The sequence below is a fragment of the Halictus rubicundus genome, chromosome 10 (assembly GCF_050948215.1).
Source record: "Halictus rubicundus isolate RS-2024b chromosome 10, iyHalRubi1_principal, whole genome shotgun sequence".
Taxonomy (NCBI): domain Eukaryota; kingdom Metazoa; phylum Arthropoda; class Insecta; order Hymenoptera; family Halictidae; genus Halictus; species Halictus rubicundus.
The window spans coordinates 9,162,009-9,183,356 of record NC_135158.1 but is presented as its reverse complement, the minus strand read 5'-3'; the positions used below and the strand labels follow the sequence as shown (position 1 = coordinate 9,183,356).

At 42.1% G+C, this 21,348-nt stretch overlaps 1 protein-coding gene across 1 annotated transcript; it reads right to left on the bottom strand.

Moving 5' to 3' along the window:
* Positions 1-1,839: 1,839 nt before the first annotated feature.
* LOC143357866 (uncharacterized) lies at positions 1,840-20,830 on the bottom strand. The gene is made up of 4 exons (XM_076794511.1): positions 20,807-20,830; positions 3,174-3,600; positions 2,374-2,643; positions 1,840-2,192 (listed from the first exon to the last, which is right to left on the bottom strand). The coding sequence occupies exons 2-4, from the start codon at positions 3,444-3,446 to the stop codon at positions 2,124-2,126; spliced, it is 612 nt and encodes a 203-aa protein (XP_076650626.1). The 5' UTR covers positions 3,447-3,600; positions 20,807-20,830; the 3' UTR covers positions 1,840-2,123.
* Between the last annotated feature and the right edge of the window lie 518 nt (positions 20,831-21,348).

The window sequence follows — 21,348 nt, the reverse complement described above, 5'->3', positions numbered from 1 at the left end:
TGTATCCATGATAACCATCACCAATCGTTTCAACTATAATCCTTCAATAGGTACGTCAATATTAACTGACGATTTTCATCTGAGCTGTTAAAATTATTATCAGAAATAATTCAAAGGTGTTCGTACATGCTTCTTATTACAGTTAATGTATTTGTATAAATTGCGTGATACACACTATATCGAGTATATCTTTGTTGAAGTACACGGAAATTGATCTTTTAAATTTACGGTAAAATTGTATCTCCCTCGTAATCATTTTTTTTTCATCAAATAGATCAATAGATGTCGAGTTATACATCAAGAAAATTGCCATTAATGTGAAACCTTTCGTTCCCAATTTGCAATGCTTCTTCGCTGTTTCGAAATTTTAAGAAACAATACTAGACATTATAATTTGTCCAGGATCCAAGGTTCATAAAAACGGGTCGCCTAAACAGATGTTCACGGTCCTGAGGTTTGGTATTCAGCAAGTTTCTCAGTCATTCTGTTCCCCTGGTCATGAGAATCGCGGTGCGAGTCTGCCTCAACATTGTTGTTCACAGTAGGTACACGATGTTCACGTAACGGTAGTACAAATAATCATCTGCGAGCGATTATTCCAGTCGTCCACAGATACACGTTTCTTTCACATAAATTACAACAGAAAATTGCTTTGTACGTTGGCCTCTCTGATAAGCTGAGAATAAGATAAAATTTTGTGGAAGTTTCTGAAGACTTCTATAAAAATCAAGAGGCTTACATAAAAATTTAGAGCGCACAGCAGTACACTGGTAAGTTAACTCTGCATTAACGAATTAAAAAATATATATGTTATACTACAAATTCCACAGATCTCATTTTTAAAACTCGTCAAATTATTATTGAATATTTTCATTCATTTATTTCGGATTGTATTGTAGATAGTATTTTATTCTAAGGTCAATGGAAAATCAGATAAAATAGAAAATTGATCGGTAACGCATATAAATAGAATTTTCATTTAATTTCAAAATTCATCCATACAAAATAACATCGATAAAATTGTTGTTTAACTGAAACTAATTTAAAATAGCCTTTATCAATTATTATTTACGTAAAATTAAATTAACGTGAATAAATGTAGGTAATATTGTGCATTATCAGACGTTATTGACTTTCATTTCATCGCATTTTCCCCGAACAATTTCTTTATCTCATTTTCCACGGATTCGACAATGCACTGTATTTCCCACGAGCGTTTCAATACTTTCCACAAAACGTTTCTCTTCCCACGAACTGATAATTTTTCTGGTCCATCAAACCGTATTAAAAAAAAAAACGAAAAAAAGAAGAAGAAAAGCGTTCTCTCGTTTTCGCGTCGGTTGACACGGATAAGTTCAAGGTGAAATAATTCCGTGTTCTATAACACGGTTGACGAGCATGACTATACAATCTTTGCGGGAATCGCGTTTTCCTAAACTGTCGCCATTGTGCGGCGTAACAATAGTGCTCCCCGGCGACGCATTTGCCAGAGGATCACTTAGGAAGTCGTATTTTCGTGTTGCCGAAACTTAATTAACGTAAACTCGCGGAGAGCATTTTCTAACGCGGAAACTGTCGACGATAGAATCTAATATCGTGACGGAAATACTCGCGGTAACTTCGGATACTATCGTTGTCAATGATTAGGATCTCTGGCCTCGCCGTCGACATCGTGTGTTTGATGAAAAAAAAAATTATGGCACGAACGTGGGAAAAAATTGAAAACATAGACTAAAAGGATTTTTAATTAATTTTTAAAATTCCCTGCTGATTTTACGCGATTGAATATGACTCACTCATTTACTTATTACTATTTTTATTACAGAAGTATTTCTGGGCATATTGTATCAATGATAAAATATTTTAGTATACAAGTACTGTGGTTTCCACTGAAGTTCAGATCTTTACGATTGTACACCGTGGTTAGCGAATAGAAAAGGACATGAGTCACTTATGTAATTAAGGAAACGATTATGAAATCGTGTCCAGTTTTGCTATAGTCGTCCTCTTCTCCAATAACCTTACACATTTCAAATTGTGTATTCTCCATCAACCAGATAACATATTTTCCACTTTGTCCGTATCGCCTGGATCATCTTGCATTTTCTTCGTCATCGCTTGTCCTACATTTTCGTCAATGTATTAATGCTCTTGGCACATGTCTTCATATTCTTGTGATCGATGTCGTAAATCTATCGCGGGAAAACATGATTAATTTCCGCACTCGGTGGACCCCCGAGGCAAAATATAAATTCGTACGGATTCGAGTAAAATGAGACTTTAATCGACCGTTTGATTATATCGCATTCGCATTCAATATTTATCGCAGTCGGGGAGACTTTACAGAAATTGAATTTTAATGGAGGTTGATACCCGTTTCACGAACTTCGCTTTCAGTCGTCTATCCTCGAATATGAATCTTTCGCTTATCACAAGGTTCCTGAACGTTTTCACTCGCAGAGGGCCGAACTTCTTTTGAAATTTTCTCACGTTCCCAGCGCAGGTGTCCTCGAGTTCATGAATTTTAGCGTGTGTCCTGCGCTGCTGGTGCCCCAGGTTGTCCACTTTTTTCGTGAACCGTCTTATTTCACTGTAACTATCATAGTAATCCTTCCTCATCTTCGTCATGAGCTCTACTCTCACCTAGGTTAAACAATGAAACATTAATATCGGCCGTTCGTTGATAGATTCATGGGTGTCGTGAAGTAATCGAGAAATTACGCTAGATCCTTCTATAACGCGATGAAAAAGTTATTTAGAAAAATTGTATATACGCATTTTATGTGGCGGTAGATGTACAAAAGATTATTTCGTTCAAGACTGTGTATTTACTGTCATTGAAAATACATGTATACAATTTTTCTAAACAATTTTTTGATCAGTAGTATACCGTAGATTTTTCTTTCATATATTGAAGATCTTATCGCGTTCGTAGCAATAATTAATAGACTGCAGATTTTATGCATTTACAACAGAGTATGTTATCGAAGAGTGTATTATCATTAGCTTGTTAAACTGATTGAGCGAAGGAATGCAATTTTTATTTCGTTCCAGTACCTTGTAATCGACACAGAAAACTTTGATTTTGCGAACAAATCCACAGTCTAATAATTCCACTGTTTACACGGTCCGGTGTCGAAATAGTGTCGAGGAGACAACAGAATAATAATCACTTGCTCGATTTCCCTGAATATGCGAGTCCTGTGTTCTTGCGACACGTTCCTTCGACTACAGAGAATTCTGTCGACTTTGTCACGACAGGCCTCTATCCACAAATCAATCTTCCGATCGATACAGTCATCACCGTAATCAATCTGAAACGACTCTTCCTGATTAACATTGTCGGCCACTCTCGCCAGGACTTCGCTGCTCCAGTATAACACGCGATCTTTCTCTTCGAGTAAACGAGCCCATGTGTTTGGCATACGACCCACCGTTTGACCCATTGTTTCTCGCAAACAGTGTACGGTCTGCCGATAATTCTGACATGGTTCCGACAATCGCCCGATCCGACGGTTCGACGCCCTCTACGATAGCAACTCGAAATTTTCGCGAACCGTCGCCTTCGATAGTTCCCTAACAGTTCGGTTTATTCGTTCCCTATAAATATCGAGAACCAACAGCCTTCAATTCTCGAGAAATATACAAAATTTATCCTAATTTATTGCTACGTAATTAATCAAAATGTGACACTATATAAACAACACTTTTAACCCTTCGGTGCACGAGTTGCGACTGTAAGGTCCGTGAACTGAATTTCTACTGTTTCAATGTTTTTGCAAATTATTTTAGAAAATTTTTATTCAATGAATTCTCGTTTTATTAGTAGTTTTATGGTTTTTGAGCATAAATAGAAGTGTTTTTCGAACGAATATGGCCTTTTATATGGTTGAATATAAAGCGCTGGCATTCCTGTCAAATAAAAATGTCATGGATTTCCGAATATTACTTTTAGGTCGATTCCAAGTTTCATGGTCATAGAAATTTTTACTCATTTTAAAAAGGATATCGTTAATTAAAATAGTTGGGAATGGAAAAAGAAAAGAATATTCGAAGAGTCGGATTTGCGAATATTTTTTTTCGTCGTTTTTTTATCGTATTTTTGCTTCCAGTGAAGAAAGAACCAAATTTTCCTAAAATCGATTCGTTCTAAAAAGACCCGTCAAGTCCAGGAATAGAAAAGCATGATCAATCATATTTCTATTTTCATTCGGAGAAGATTTCTTTCAAGCTCCAGGTTTCCAGAGTCTATTTGCAAAAACATTCCCTAACTCTGACACTTATATATAAAAAAAGAAACTGATAATTAACGTGGTATTATTAACACAAAGTCTACCGAGCACTGAGAATAATTACCAGCTTTTGCCTTTATTATAATTAGTCTGCGGATTTCACGTGTTCATTTAAAAATTGAGTAGGTAGAATATAAAATAGTGAAAAAGTATTTGTAGAATTTTGTAATACTGTCGAACTATGTTCAACTCGTTCGAATTATTATGAAAGTATATAAATATCTATGTGGCTCTTGTAGTTAACGCAGACGACTTTAATTTTGCATAAAAATCCGCAGTCTGGTTATAACGCGTGCTCGAATGAAACAATTTATTCAATAAATCCTTGGTGAAGCAGCTGTAAAACAATTTTGAAATAAAATTTCTGATGTCGGTGATCCAACTCCGGGGGTAGTCCAGTGTAAAAATGTTTCTACCACTTTTATTTAAATTACGAGGTTTATTTTAATACGAGAAAAAGCCCGGTACCTCGTCCCAGTTCCTTAAGGCGAAGCTGTGCTCGCATAAAAAGATTTCAGCAGTACATCGTTGTTCCTTCGAGCGGAGTCCATTTCGCGTGAACGTTATTCTCTCGGCTATCCCCATTCACGGAGGTTTGTACCTTGGTGGAAGAAAATAATGTCCTATTTATACCAGTCACTCATTTTACCGTTAAATAAATAGACGACCGTTCAAAAGAGAGCCTCGCCGAGGAATGCCCCGTTGTATACATTGTTATATATATACAATATATATATATATATATATATATATATATATATATATATTTGTTTTTTCTCTGCTCCCTAGGCGCATTGTTTGCCGTCGTGTAAGCGAATAACGTGGTCGCATAATGCCTGGAAACTTCGCCGGGCGACCGGTCCGACAACAAAAGATCGATTCCTCTTGCAGCAGTGTCCGCAAGGATTGCATTCAGCGTGATTTTACGGTGTCGGACGTGGAAAAAGGAACTGGGACGGACGTCCGGCCGTCTAGAAAGTCCCGCGAAATTCAATCGGCGCGAAGCCCGTGTCGGGGTGTCAATTCAAAGCAACATAATCTCCGTTCAGCCCGGCCAATAATCGGTTTATTGATTTTGACTCGAGACCGGTGTAAAGCACCGTTTACAATAACCTGACATGGGACGGACATGTTGGCCACTGCGGATATTACGAGCATCCATTGTTCCTCGATTAATAATTGAACGAGATGCTCCGATTTTAAACTGCGCCGCGTACTGTTTTACATCAATTTTTCATTTATTTATCTGATGGATCACACTATCTCTTCAACCCATTTCCATCGTTCACGTTGTACATCGTGCTATTTCCCTGCCCGTTAGAACGTACACGCCCGCAACTTTCCTCGTGGTTATTATCAATTGTTTTTTGTTTTTCTTCTTTTTTTAGATGACAATGACCATCTCGTGGAAATTTTTGGAAAGGCTAGCAATAAAAATGGCTAAAAAATTTTAGCGGGAGGAGCGTTAATAGGAACTCTCGATCGAAAGATGTCCCGCGTCGAAATTAGTGGGCATTAATTAGAGACGATGTAAGCGTGAAAAAAAGGTATTCCTTTGTAAGTGGGTCCGTGACGGCTCGCGTACTGATCCGCGGACAAATTAAATCCTCGGTTACGGGCTTCCACGTCGAAAAAGCGAGGGGTCACTACTACCAGTGAGATTTTTTGTGCACGCGAAATGTTGAATAGCTGCCGCTTTGATCGAGCTCCAATTTCAAGCGGACTGATCGTCAAAGTTAATTAATTGCGTCACATAACTCGAGATTTGTTTGAGCGATAAAATCTGGCCGGAATTTTTGAACATTTAAACATAAATTATTCGACATTGCGCGGTAGAGATAATTGATATCGATTAGCAAATGTTTCTCGAGTAAATTACGTTTCGCTAAAAGTATTTATTTATCGTGGCAATGAAGTGCTATTTAATTGCAACAGTGGCTACACGCGACGATGTTTCTGTGTTTTCTATATGGAAAAATAATATGAACCTTGTTATAATATCGGTATGCGTTTATGGTATTTGCATATTTTTAAATACAACAATTATCAATCAATCGTTTTTTATAAAATAATCCATAAAGGCTGAAACTTGCATAAAAATGACTAATCTTCAATATAATGGTTCAAATATTTGCTTTCGAAATGAAGTTGCTGTTGATTAACTACGCGAGCAACGAATTAATTTGTATGCCAAATAATAATATAGTAAAAGATGATAGAAACTTTTCTACAATGTCGTGTCTAAAACAGTGAATTAGCCTGAAGGTCTAGAGATCACATTAACCTAAAGCAATCCGGCGCTAGCGGATCCTTCCGCTGTCCACAAACAATCCCAAAAGGGACAGTGTTAATTAGTTAGCAGCTGTCAGTGGAAATGTCGCTTAGCCGTGACGACGTCCTCGCGAGTACTTTGCGTGTCACATAAGTATCTGCCAGGTCCCATAAGTAATGCCGATTTTCTTCTAGTGTGCTAAAACAATCACAACCATTAGCGCACTATATTTCCGATTTATTCGGCCTTGGTCCAACGATCGGTTTCGCATTCTCTTCTTCAAAACTATTGAGATCACACACACGCTTCATTCGAGCACACATTGTTACGAATATTGCGAGAAATCTAAATAAATCCGGTCTTTTATTTTCCACAAAACTGCGTATGCGTGTCGGTCAGATTTTGTACTCGGTCAGCGTTAACGAAATGGAACTCGAGTGTGAACGCGCGAAAGGACGCGAGAATTTTCCTGCGATGGCTTTTGCCTTATCGTAATGGTCTCTGATTAATTTGTTAGCGCCGATCACAGGTGACCACCGGGCAGTCAACGCGTTAATCCCTGACCGCCGCCGTTATCGTATCCGGTGCTCCATCGACCACATCGAAACTCATCTCGTGTGCGTAGGTTTGCGTCTCTCTCTCTCTCTCTCTCTCTCTCTCTCTCTCTCTCTCTCTCTCTCTCTCTCTTCTCTCTCTCTCTCTCTCTCTCTCTCTCTCTCTCTCTCTCTCTCTCCGTTAGCGAACTTGCAAATCCACATCGACGGGCACAGACGACGACGACGCCCACGCGGCCCGGAGAAGTGTTGTTACACGGTACGTGTTGTCCCGTGGCGACACGTATCCCGCCGAGATTGCTACTCTTAGCCGGTCGCTTTGTGCCTCTGCAAATAGAGCCGCTCGCCGGGAAAAACGTTTTACCGCGGGAAAATGTAAATCTGAATAACGCCCCCTTGCCCCTACCGATCTGCGATCTCGCAAATACTAGCGGGAAAGCTGGAAAGTATATTTGATGACTGTTTGTACGCGGCCGGGCGCGGCTCAGTTTCATGGTATCAGCTGATGGTACCGTGTTTGGCCATTTTGCACGCGTGCACGCCGAAGACAATATGGGAAGGCTTGCGCGTACGAAATGAAAGTTTGTCCAGGGAAACGGGGGAATTTCAACTAATGGCCAGCACCGCGATCCTGGGATTATTGTTTTGGCAATGGGGGAAGGGATGTTCCCTACAGATCAAACAGAGGTTAACTCGAAACTGTTGCGAGATGTATTGTTTCGATGTAGATCGGTGAAGTCCTTGGGACCGAAATGTCACTTATACTGTCCCGCTCAAAAGTATCGTGGACATCTTAATTCCGTGACACTGTTGCTTGATCTCTTGCCGCGTCGAACGTAGACAAGAACACGTAACGAAACATTCAAATATCACTATACTGATATGATAAAAACATACTAATATACTAATCCAATACTAATCCAATGATAAAAACATGATTACCTACGTATCCGTCACTTTTTTCTGACCAAAACGACACCAAACACGACACAATTGGGATCGGACTTAATCGTTTCATCCACGGTACAGAAGAACCTCGATTATCCGAACTGAAGCATGTTCGAACAATACGATTATCTAGTTACAGTGCTAGATGGAATTTCTACTGATTTGTACAATGAATGTAGTACGTATATGGGTAAATTGAACTTATATTCTGATAATGGAATTCGGATAACAGAGGTATTACTTAAATATGATGCAAATTGTGTCGTGTTTGGTCTCGTTTTAATCAGGAAATTGTCACGAGTATGTTGGTAACAGTTTCGTTAGAACATAATTGAGAACAGAAAAGTTTCGTTTGGAACAATTTATTTTATCATTATGTTATAATGGAACTGTATACAAAATCTGCATCTTTCTGCACTTTTCAGATAAAAATCTGCACGTTTATGCTGGACATGAAATTTTCCAGTGATTGGAATAAATTTTGACCCGATGGTTCTACGCGTGTCGGATACTTTATTTTTCCTATTCTGAGAAAACAAGGAATCCGGAGCGAGGTTTTCTTCGTGACGTTGATTTCCCAATGAAAAATCAGGTGTGCTATAGACTCCGGCCCGGCAACCATCGCGGGCTGCCAGATCAGCTGAACGTCTTAATATCTCAGCTGAGGCGATCTACATCCTTCTTGCTCCCTTTGGAGTTGTTAATCTTCCGGTCTGGGTGTCTGAATGCGGATCGAATGCGTTATCCAGCCCCGTCTCACGGCTGTATCCAGAGACGAGGTAATTAAGGGAGTCCAATTATATCTGTTGCAAAGGCGTAGTTAGACGTTACGTCTCCCATCTGAGAAATCCTCTTCCACAGCATACGTTATCACCGTGCTATTAAGGGGCTTTAAGCGCGGCTTCAGATTGGATTCTTTAATCTACTGGGACTCGCGACTCCTTCGGGAATTATGACACCGTCAAATTCTACTGAATCGAACTGCCGGGATCAGTGCATCGAAATTATCATGAATTGATTCTTCCATCAACTACAGATTTTATGGATTTGTGAAAAAAAAAAGAAAAAATGAACTGGAGCAATTTAATGCATTGCTAGTATCAGCTTTTTAACGGTAAACATTAACGAGCCTTAAAAGTAACTGATATAGGATGTTGACGAGATTCAGTTTATTTTTGATTTTGTGCGGAAGCATCTTTATAATTTCAGTAATTGTATTCGATTGTTTAGTCTGAAAATTACGTATTTATTTCCGAGAAAAATTGTACAGAATTTTAGAAAAGGTCCGAGCACGATATTTCGTAATCGGTGTAAAGACATCAGAAAGGAGAAAAATTTTGGAAAAATTCTTTTTCCCTTTTATTCGGGTCGTAACCGTTCTCCCTGCGAGTTTCGGGAAGAATGGGGGACATTTAGGCGTGTGTGTTCTTTCACGTGATCCGGCCTGTGTATCACCGATCGGCTCCGTGGCTGTTCCAAATAGATCCATTGGGGCGCAAGGTTTCACACGGCCTGAAGATAGGTCATGCTGTAAAAACATATCGGCCGCCGGTTCGCCACAATGACGCGCGGCTACATAATTCGCAAGCCTGGAAAGGAGAGACTTCCAATCGTCTACACTTCAAAGGGAGGCAAAACAGAGTGTACATGGCGTACCCGTTCGAGGCCACCTTCACACGCACGAATAGTCATGTGCCAGCAGAGCGCAAAGGGTTATTTTTAGTGCAATTTGTCGCTCGAACGATACCATAAAGTGAACGCCGTGTGTGTACCGGCCTATAGAAATTTTCACGTGTTTGTACCCACGACTAAACAGTGGACGTCGTTAAATATGTCGCGAGCGGTCGCCGTAGAAAAAGGTCCGCTTTATAATCCACCGTTTGGCCTTCCATGGAATTCGTATGGGGCACCATCGACCGCGGCACCTTCTCTAACGACCCGACACACGCTCGGAAAATGGTATAATCACCCGCAGAATTTATTATAATTCTCCGCGGCCCGACATTGCTCGAGAAGCCGAGCCTTGGAATTTCTTATTAGCTGTAGGATAATTAGAAAAGAATTAAAAATTGCTCAAGTCACGGTGATCGTAAAATTTGTTTGTTTTTTCTTCGTTAAATGCATTAGGGTATATTATAAATATTTATTTTTCGTTTTTTTTTCATTTCATCTGGAGACTATAATTACACACTGATCAAGCCTAGAATTATACTAAACAATTCCTGTAAACACTCTCCGTGCAAATCTACAAGTACATATAGATCAATATAAAAACAATAAATTAAAGACTAAACTGATATTTTATTGTTACTCTCTCTCTCTCATGTTGAATCATCCCCTTCATTTGGACGCGTAGATCCTTTTCGAGGTTGCCACAATTTTTAATGAAACTTCAATCAATTTTGAATAGCGGTTCCATCTTCCGTCATTGTGCGACTAAACCCGAACGAGGACAACGCGACGTAAAAAAAAAAAAAATAAATGGAAAATGTATAACGTATTTTCATGCTAGATTTCATTTACCAATAAATCAATGTTGGAGATTCATCACGCCCCGACGCGCTCGAGCACCGTTTAACTTCTACGTCTGACCAATGCCGCTCGTTTCTACTTACATAAATTTTCGCAAATAACGACACCGACACATCACTCTTCCGGCCGAGTAATGTCTCGATATAAGCTCGTAATTAAGAGGCAGAAGGAATCTAGATAGCACAATGAGGGGTGGTTAGGAGATAATAAGTAGAAACGGTGAATAATAGGTAGACGTAATTAATCTTACTTGAAGGCGTGTCTACCCGATATGAATTCAAATTATCCTTGTGAAAGAAGATATCCGCGGAAACGAAACTTCGCGCGAAGTTAATCGAGCATTTATGCGTTATAATGGAGCATCTTCTCCTGCAATTAAGCTGTTCCAACCCGCTTTGTAATTGATTTATTTATCTACTCTCGCTGCGTTAGAACTAGACTATGGATCTTCGTGCAAGATAAAAATGATTTGCAGAACCAGCAGAAGTGAAACAGAAGCTTCGTTCTTCTCTTCAGGATTTTAACCCTTTGCGCTCGAATCTATTTTAACTCCAAAACGAAACATTTCTTCCGACCTAGAATATTTCCCTTCTATATATTTTTTTTTTCATGTTATACATACGAAAATGGTGCAATTTACTCGTGCAATACTGAAATGTTTAATAATTTATTAAATTCAAACGAATTTAATAATGTAAAAAATATTTTGAATAATGATTTAGCAGTTTTTAGTCGTGCCTTACAGTGACCATTCGAGTGCTAACGGTTAATAAGCAGAATCGAACACGTCGACGTTCCAGAATTCTTTGAATCTGCCCTCTGCTTGAAACTGCGTCTGTGTTCATTTCAGAATTGCGTTTCTTTGCGATCATTTTAATTCAATGTTTGCTCCACGCAAAGAGCAAAGCGAAATGGTTGAAAATGTCTTAATGCAGACATTTTGAAGTATTCGTTTGCGGTCCGTTCGAAACGGAAGAGCAAAATAATTAAACTCTCGTCCAAAGGGAAACGCGATTATGGAACAAACATTACGAGACCGGATTGTTTACAAGTTCATTTCGAGATATCCCCGCGATATGAATGCGGATTTACGTAAAATAAATCAGCCCGGCATGTTTGCCGTGCAATTGATAAATTATATTAACGAGTGCATCGCGATTCTTCGTGGGCACGTGTGCGCCCACGTACACACGTACGCGTAACCATTCGAACAGCTACATATTCTGTTCCATAACTGAAAGTCACTTGTGAAATTCATATTTATTCAGTATTTCGCGAAGTTCCCCGGCATCAATTATTTACTTAAACTCGAGCAACATTCGAGTTCACACATGACGTACTTCCGCGCGGGCTTGTTGCAGTGCTTGATTACGCGCGATGATGCCATGAAATTAATTAATAAAATCCTGCACGTCGCCGCGCCGCGCCGCGCTGTTCGGGCTCGCGTGTGTACATGTTGTTGCGGCGTTCGAGGGGGCTTAATCGAAATCAATCTAATCGACAGTAACCCCACGGGACCGTTAAAATCAGATTCGATATTCGATTCAGTTGTTGTAAGGGGACGAGAGGAGATCGTTCTCGATTCGAGGCGACACTGTGCTAGAAAAGACGCAAAAATGTAATTATTTTCGAGCGCGAACTTCACACTGAAACGTATGACATTTTCCGGCATTATTCGTAACACCGTGAATTCTCGATATATGTCGACAACGCCGGTCTTGCCAATTATCATCCAGGCTTTGGCGACATGTATAGAGAAATCAGATTTTTTTTGAAAATCGTACTACACCTTCACTTTTTTCCGATGTTTTAAATTGCACTCATTTTAGTCATAAATGCATAAAACCCGGAGTCTGGTGATTATTATGCGAAAACATGGCCGGTTCAATTATCCGGGCAGAGTGTGTTGTCACGCCTAATTAGTCCTCGGGAACAGAGGTTAGACCGTAACGACACTCTCGAAATTCAGTGACGGACACACGGGCAACGGTTGGTTTGCGTCTCCCTTTTGTCTTTGAGCAAACAAAGAGAGAGAGAGAAAAAAAAGGAGCACTGCTTGTCCAGGTCCGAAATGTCGTTCATTATGTTTACAAGCGGGTACCTTTTGGCGTCGGTCACAGGGGGCCGATCTTCAGCCATCCGATTACAGGTTTGCTTCACGTAGCTACACGGACGCCCGTTTCATAGCGATCGGATCCTTCCACATGGCAGATCAAAACCGGTGGCCCCGCCGAATCGACGTGCCCAACGAGCACGGGCCATCTGACACGAAAAAAAAGAAAAAAGGAAAAAGAGACATCGCTTCCGGTTCTGTTCGCCGAGCCAGCTACGAAGAATTAACTGGATAACGAGTACGTATACGTGTCCGTTCGTCTGGATCACTTTTACTTTAAAAACTTTGACTTCGGACAAATGTTCAGAAATGAAACAAATTTGATATCTCTTTTTTAAATATTTATTATGCTTCAGACATAAGTATAATCAATATAGGCACAGTAATTGGGTGCCTTACTCTATTTTCAAAAATCACTCATTTTCGTTATACCAGTATCCCTCCCTAAGGAGCCTTCAACTTTTTCTTCCAGCGAACATCGAGGACCGCGAAGGTCGCGATAAGCGGATAAAATCCGCAATCTATCCGCTGAATTGACGGACAGCCCAGCCACGCCATAATTGTCCACGAGAGGGGACGAAGAGCATTCCGCTGAGCGGTTCCGTTCCGAAGAACGCAGCGACGGAAGTTTGGGCCCGGCGTGCGCGTTAACGGACAGCGAAAATCCGGCTTAACGCCGGTGATCGGCGAACGGAACCGGAATAGTCGATAATGTCGGACACGGATGAGCATAACCGAGAAGAGGGACGAGGCAGAAGCCAGGCGGTGCCGGTTGAAAACGCGACGGAGTGCGGGTCGGCTCTTTAAAAATACATGAGACAGGGCCGGGCGTCGGCGGTGCCGCGGCTTTAAAGCTGCAGCGAATCTGTGTCTCGATTCAATTACCTTTGAAATTCCTTGTCGTCGGGCATTAAAGCCGGAACTAATCCTAGGGACACGCTCTGCGAGAGCTAGAGGCGGACGATCCAGGCTAGCAGGATAGCGTTCTAGTGCTAAGCTTCGCGGAATCCTCTATGGGGGTTTGGGGCTGACGATAATCGATGGGGGGAGGGTGGCAAAGGCGAAAAAAAGAATACCGTCGACGGCGGGCATCCTCCTCTTCGACACACCGCCGCGGGCTAAGCGCGCGAAAAGCCTCCTGGAATGTGGTTTTCATCCCTCAAAATTCATCCCTCAGAGTTCAAAAGAGCGCGACGATCACGTTGCCCGAGTCGATCGACCGGGGAAATGAAACTTTTTCGAAGTCGTTCGATCGGACTCGGTCCCCCGGCTCGATCACCAAGAATTTCCTTGTCCTTCCTCCGATTGTGCTCCGAAATTAGCGCAGGTTTGTTGCGTGCTTTGTTTTCCTCGTAATTTCGTCACTCGATGAACTCGGTGATTTTGATGCTCTAAGGTACGAACGTGACTTTATTTTTATTCTTACAAAGTTATCACGAATATTAAATCTTTCGAATTACTTGTACGTTTATTCTCAGATACAGATGAAACGTGGCATTCAAGAATTCATTGACGATGCTTCTTGCGATAATTGCGTGGTTCCTGTTTGATTTGCACAATTGAAATTGTGTGCCCCGTTTTAATTGGAGTCCTCGCGACGATTCAGCGGCCAAAGCAATCCAATATCTTCAATCTCTCTTCGTTATCGAAGCATAAATTCCATCAGTCTGAATAAATATTGTATCGCGTTCTTCGTCTTCGAAGACTGCAAAGTATCTGAAGATATTAATAGCTGTTTTAAAGCAAAACAGTGAAAGACGACACACTGTACCCTCTTCTTTATAAAATTAGAAAATAAACAATTTCTCAGGTAAACCATAAATATTGCCACGTTCAATTCGCTTTTCTGTGTCAGAGAGATATGAAGTGCTCGGAGCTATTACAATCAGTTTGAAAATAAATATTTCCTGTTTTGATATATATCGCGTAAATATTCCCACATTCTTCGGCGTTTCTGTTGCTCCTCCGTTTCAACGAAGTATAAAGCTAAAATCCGTTAGAAACAAAGCAACGAGGAAAAAACAACTTTTCTTCCCCACGTTCGAAAACAAAATTCTTTCCGTTATAAGATGTCGGGCATCGCGATGTACCTCTGTTTTCCCAACAAACAGTCGCAGATATTCCGAGCGGTTAAAATAATATTTCCGAATCGGTCCTGGAGCATGTCTCGACGGATGTCCAGGATCAGCTATACTGATTCCCGAGGCTCCCCCGGACATATTTCCCGGGAAGAATACATTTCCGTGAACGCGACAAAAATTGATTCGCGTATTTAGATCGGCCGCACATCAATTGGCAATTTCCGCACTCGGCCACGAAAAGTGGCCATTTTGCGGAATCGACCGGCATTTCCAAAGCGTCCATCTAGCTTCCTTTCGCGTCATTTCCTACTCTTCGTATGGATTTTACCGTTTCCCCGGGAACATTGTCGTAGGTCACGTACCCACCTCGATCGAGCACAAGACCAATTTTGTCAAATACGATTGCCCCACCTGTAACGCGTAATAATACCGCTCCTATAACGTTCTTCCGGCGAGGGGGAAGGATCCTCGACCTCCCATAATCGATAAGGTCCCCGAGATAGTTTCACCAAATCCAATTACACAGTGAAAACCATAATCTCCCATTGGACGTTCTGCAGAGTTATTCTCAAATTATTCGAGACTGATTCAGAAGAACTACTCTAACATCAAGCATCTAAATTCATTTTGATTTTGCAAAATTGATTTATTCCGTGGTACTGCGTTCCTTGGGGCTCTGTTTAACAATAGAAAATTGCAAATATCAAGTTTCTTGAACTCCTTTGGATCACTTGGATTATTTGGTCTTAAATTATATAGTTAAAGGTATCTCAGAAAATTTATACAGAATTTTGTGAAGGCCCTAGCTTAATATTTTCTGATATTACAAACTGTGTTTCGATTCCATAGGCGCTCGAGTGACATGAAAATGAAATTCCCCCAGTCCATTCAGAGGATACAGAAAATGTGGCGTCTCCCTTACTCGCATTAGAAACGGAGACGCTGAAGCGAGCAAGAAATTAATTCGGAAGAGAACGAGAGCGTATCGAGGGAGACGGCGTGCACGAACGATCCATCATGTTCATAAATCAGTCGTCGAATTTTTGATAGTGAACCGTCCGGCGGCAACTCCGATTGGAACTCGGGCTCGGCGGAATGTTCGACGGGAGCAATTAATTACCTATCAAGAAACGTACAAGGGAAACGGAACCGCAGGAAACAGTGGCGAGATGGAACTCCGTAGGGGCACAAAGCGATTAAGAGATCTATCAAATTGACGGGGACGATCCTCTCTCCCCGTCGGAATACTTGGCCGTTTGCTCGTGACGTTCGGGACCGAAGCCGAAGTCGAAGCCGAAGCCGAAGCCGAAGCCGAAGCAGGTCGTTTATCCAGGCCGGTGTACGGTAGAGCTTGTAGGGGGGTGAATCACAGTGTCGAGTCCGATCGGTAGTCGTTCTCTAGCTCGACCCGGCTTTTATTAGACCGGCTGACACCGAGGATCACTGCCAAACTAGGACCGCGCGCGAACAATGGCTTCCACGTATCGAGCCGACGTCGCTCGAAAATAACCACGACTAGCCATCGCCGAGCCGTCGTCGTTTCCTGTCGCACTCTTTCGCGGCTGAAGTCCATCGACCGAAAAGGAAATGGACCCGCGAGGCACCACGGCCCGGGGCCGCAGAATAGCGCGGAAAGGGAAAATGCGAAAATCAAGAAGATAAAAGATCGCGCCAACGATGCCGCGAGAACGGAGCCGGTAAGAGAGAAAAAGAGAGAGAGAGCTAGAAAAGAGGGTTCGAGAGGGTTTGGGTGGGTTTTCTGGGGGGGGGGGGGGTTGAACGAGGACGCAAAGCGAGGCGTATTGTCGTCGGGACGACTCATTTGCCGCGAAAGGATCGAAGGTCGGGAGGAGGAAGAAACGGGGCGAAATTCCGTCGCGCGGTTTTTTTTCCCCCCGAAAATATTTGCCCGGTTGGCGCGTGCCACGAATCCGCTGTTCTCGATCTTCAACCCCGGTCCTACCGGGATTCCCAGACGGGTCCTGGATCGATGATAGACCCCGCGAATCCCGCCTGGAATCCCACGGATGGCGCTTTTGGCATCGGATACCCCAGCCCCCTTTCCTTTCGAGTTCTCTCTATCTCTCTCATTCTCTCTCTCTCCCACGATTTTACTGCTCATCGGCGAACGGTTATAGAAAGGAGATTGTTCGGCGAAACGTAGCCTGAAAGTCACGGTTATCGGCGTGAAATTGCAATAACGCCGAGCAAATATGATCTCGAGGTCTGCCCGGACTCTTCTTCGAGGGGAAGAAGATCGAGTCGCTGGGTCTGGCGCTTTTCTGATATTTAACATGATCATCTGGAAGGTTTCTTTCACATCGAAATATTTAAAATGCAACGGGGTGGACTGTCCAGCGAATACACATCTCCCAGTGAATGAACATTTACTAAATGAACATTGAATATATGTAGATAGGATCTATAGATTCTATACCCAGAGTATAAGTAGAATCTGCATGTTCTACAGGTACAATATACATAGATAGAATCTATTGGTTTTGTGCATAGATTATAGATAGAATCTGCCGTGTTCCATAAGTAGAATAGGTGTACATAGAATCTATAGTCTAAGCAGAGTTTACCTAGAGTATAAGTAGAATCTACAGTTTCTACAGGCAGAATATAAATAGAGTCTGTGGGTTCCTCAAACTCGAACGACTGTGATTTACGATTCTGTTTCACCATCTCAAACAGAAACTTCACAATATTCATAGATCTTATATACGTGATTTAGCAATGCCCAAAAAAATATTATAGCGTTTCGATTCAATCGGTATTAAAATTAAATGATAACAATGGAAGACCAGTTAAAAGAAATGTTGCGATAAAAGTTTCTGATCGTGTTTCCTTAAAAGAATACAGGGCTTAAGATGGAAGAGATGGGAGGAGTGTTGCATGTCTCTTTAATTGCTTTTCTTTCCGCGCCAGTGGAAACTTTCGGCTCAGTAACTTCTGTATCCCAATTTCATTGCGTCAATGGCAGAAATCAGTAACAAATCTTCTCTCTTCTTCCGGATGATCCCGACGGTGTGCGGGGGAACGTCGTGTAACATTCTCGAAAGGCAATAACGGCTTCGGAAATATAAATGCTGCAGCGAAACATAGTTTAAGGGAGTTAGTTGGACTCTGATGGGTGTTCTGAAAAGTAATATCTCGTTCATGCGTCGCGTCTTAAGCTGCTGGGGAAACTGGTGACAAATTTCACAGGATAATGCAACAGCTATTCCATCGTTAGAATATTGCATTCTCATGCAAACTATTCGAATACGTACGTTCAATCCGTGCTGGCTAAACAAGCAGAAGGTACAATGAAATAATGAGAAATGTGAACGATAAACAATTATTTACGTGTACACTGCAAATTATAAAACAAAGAGCACAATGAAATAAATAATTACAAATATAGTACAAATTACAAGATAAAGAGCACGTCGAAATAGTAACTAATGAATACAAGTTGTGCGCAATTAAATTTATAGTACAAATTAAGAATTTAAGAGTGCAATGAAACGGTGTCGAATACGGATTATAAATCATTTAATATAAGTATGTAAATTGGAGAATGTGCAATCGGATAACTTTGTTATTGTATACGGTAAAGTCCGAATAATCCGACAGTTTCAAATATTGCATAGAGGTAATTCAATTACGAATCGGCCATTTATCACGACACGGTGAAACTCGAGGCAGACCGAGCATAATATTTAATATAAACGTATATATCATTTTTGACAACGAATTACATTCCCGCATCAGCCGTGGCAGTTTTTAAAAATTACCTTTCTCGTTTCTACCTCATAATCCGACATCGCTGAAGTCCCGAGGATGTTGGATTATCGGACTTCTACCGTACGTTACAGTCAAAACACGAGATTGTCCGAGACGTGCAAGAATGACAATGCAAGAAAGATCAGATAAATACGTTTCTTTGAACGAATAAACATTCTACGGCCAAACAAAGACTCGTGAATGTAAAATCTTTTGCTGTCATATTTAGCAGAGTGACACGCGAATCCGAAAGAGTTTCCGGCTGAGAAACCGGGGGATGCTCTCGGGTATCCAGTACATAGGCAGCCATTAAACGTTTTCCGTTCGGAGTAGCAATCAATTAAGTTGCATCTCGTAACTCTGATACGCTTGGTAATTACGTAGAAGCATTATCGACCAGGGTACGGTTGTAATATTACATACAATATACACAGAGAGAGAGAGAGAGAGAGAGAGAGAGAGAGAGAGAGAGAGAGTGAGAGAGAGGATGCGGGAAGGGAGAGGGCCGGCTCTCGAGGGGAAATAGAATCGATGGTTACCAATAGCGTTTGGTACAAAGCACTCGAGAAGACGCTCTTCCCATAAGATTCTCGAGAGATGTTAGGCTGATGGCCGGTTGCCAAGCAGACACGATCCATACTATAAATACTGGCGGACACCACACCACCGTCCCACCCTGGCCCCATCGTTCCATTCCATTTCGCGCGACTACCCCCGTCCTCGAACTTTTTCGTCCAGGGTGCATTCCGCGCTTCGTTAACACGCCCGAAATGCTCCCAGATCTCTTTCCCACCAGAGGATTTCCTCGCGCGATTCTCACTTCTCGCTGCGGCGGATTTCGCGCGTTTTCCGGCAAGGTTTCGCGGATCGAACGCTTCGACCAACTCGACTGGACCGGGTTGCATTTAGAGAGCGACTCTCTTAAGGGCCCGGGATAGTCACGTGACTTTTTCAGTGTCATCAGGTCGGTAACTGGCGTATAATCCACATTCACAGCATTCAGACACAGACTTAAGATCCGTCTTGTGACTAAACTTGTCACATTTCTTGCTTCTGACTTGATGAATTCTGACGCCAGAAACGTGCTTCAAGTTTTTCGCTTTATTTCCGCAGAGAATGAAGACAGCAGTGCGCGCTGCTTTCGATTTCATCCAGAAAACTCATCCAATGGGTGGCATGGCACATCGTCAATTTTTGGCCTACTTATAACGCTTATGTTACCAAATGTCTGCATAATCCCGTCAGCTGATGACCAGCGCGCGCTAGATTGAACCTTCCTCTTTCGAACGAGGCCTTTCCCAGCGAAAAATATTCTCATATAAGGACGAAAAGTTGAGGCACGTAAAACGATGTTTCGCCTATTTGTGTCGGTAACGTGGTCACTCTACCTTATCGCGAATCTACGAAGACCGGGCCCTTAATTTCGTCGTATTTTTCACGCAAACGATACTCTGCTATTTGTAAGAATATCGATGTCACGGATTTTATTCTTGTCACTCTTTCGCCTGCCAGCGACTCGAACACGTTTCATTAACGGATTAACAGATTAATTTCACTTTACCCTTAGGCCATGGTAATTTCGTAGGGGTGCCAGAGAGCGACCGGTACACCGGGATCGATCCTGAAAACCGGGTTCGCTCGTTCGTCCACGATAAGACGGTCCGAAGTTCCAATATTGTCACAGCGAATTTTCGAAGAATAAAAAGCAAACGCTTCCCCCTCCCCCGCGCTCCTCCCCGCAGTCTCGGCGCAGCCGACGTGAAATAATCGGCGGGGGGAAAACTATCCTTCCCGGATCGGGGGCCGAAAGTTTCGGCCATCGAAACGCAAAATTAAGAGGACGCAGATGTTGGCGCAACGAGTGTCCGCTGTTTAGACAAGACTGTCTACATTGTTCGACGGCGAGACAACGGAGAGACGAGCTCGATATCGATCTCGACCGAGGGGAAGAAACGAGAAAAAAAGATGGAAACGAAGAAGAAGGAAAGATGAACGATGAGACGGGAGGGGACGGACGAAAAAAAGAAAATGAAGACGAGGAGCATAATGGGCCATACTTCGGCAAGCTGCGGAATAACCGTCGCGCTGGAACGAACGGAAACATCGCGAGGAGGCCGAGAACGTCTTGAAAGTCCCGTGGCGGGGATCGTTTTAGGGAATTACAAAGTTATCGGTAAAGTTCCCCGAAAGGGGGACACGCCTCCGGGTATTACATTTAATAACGTCCAATAAACGTTCCTCACCCTCTTTTTCTTCTTCCTTTCCACCACTTCTTTCCATTAACCGGCCACCCTCCTTCCTCCCGCGCCTTTTTTTTACCCTCGTCGCGACGCCCCGCCAGGATTCCTCGCCGCTGCTGGTCTTAAAGTCCTCGCGATCTTAAATGCTCCAACACGTGTCACGCTCAGACGATCGATTAGGCTCGATGTTACGTCGCTCAGCCCTCCGAGACCTCCGTTTTACCCTAGCCTTCCTCGTAGATCGTTGAACACCTGGTTTCATCAATCCTCCGGAGCTAGACAGCTTTTGAGACAAAATTCTTCGTCTGGGAAGATCACTCGCTTTGTGGAGTGAGCAGCTATAGTGTAAACAAATTTTAGGCTAGGACCTTATTAACTCTTATTATTTCTTATTAACATTCGGACACTCTTAAAAAGACTTTTTTAACACTAGGTTTACGGGCGCGCTAAATATGCCTATTCTATACATTACCTTACAAAAATAACGAAAATGTATCTATCCCAATTTTTTTAGCCATTTCTTGTACAATATATACTCAAAGAAA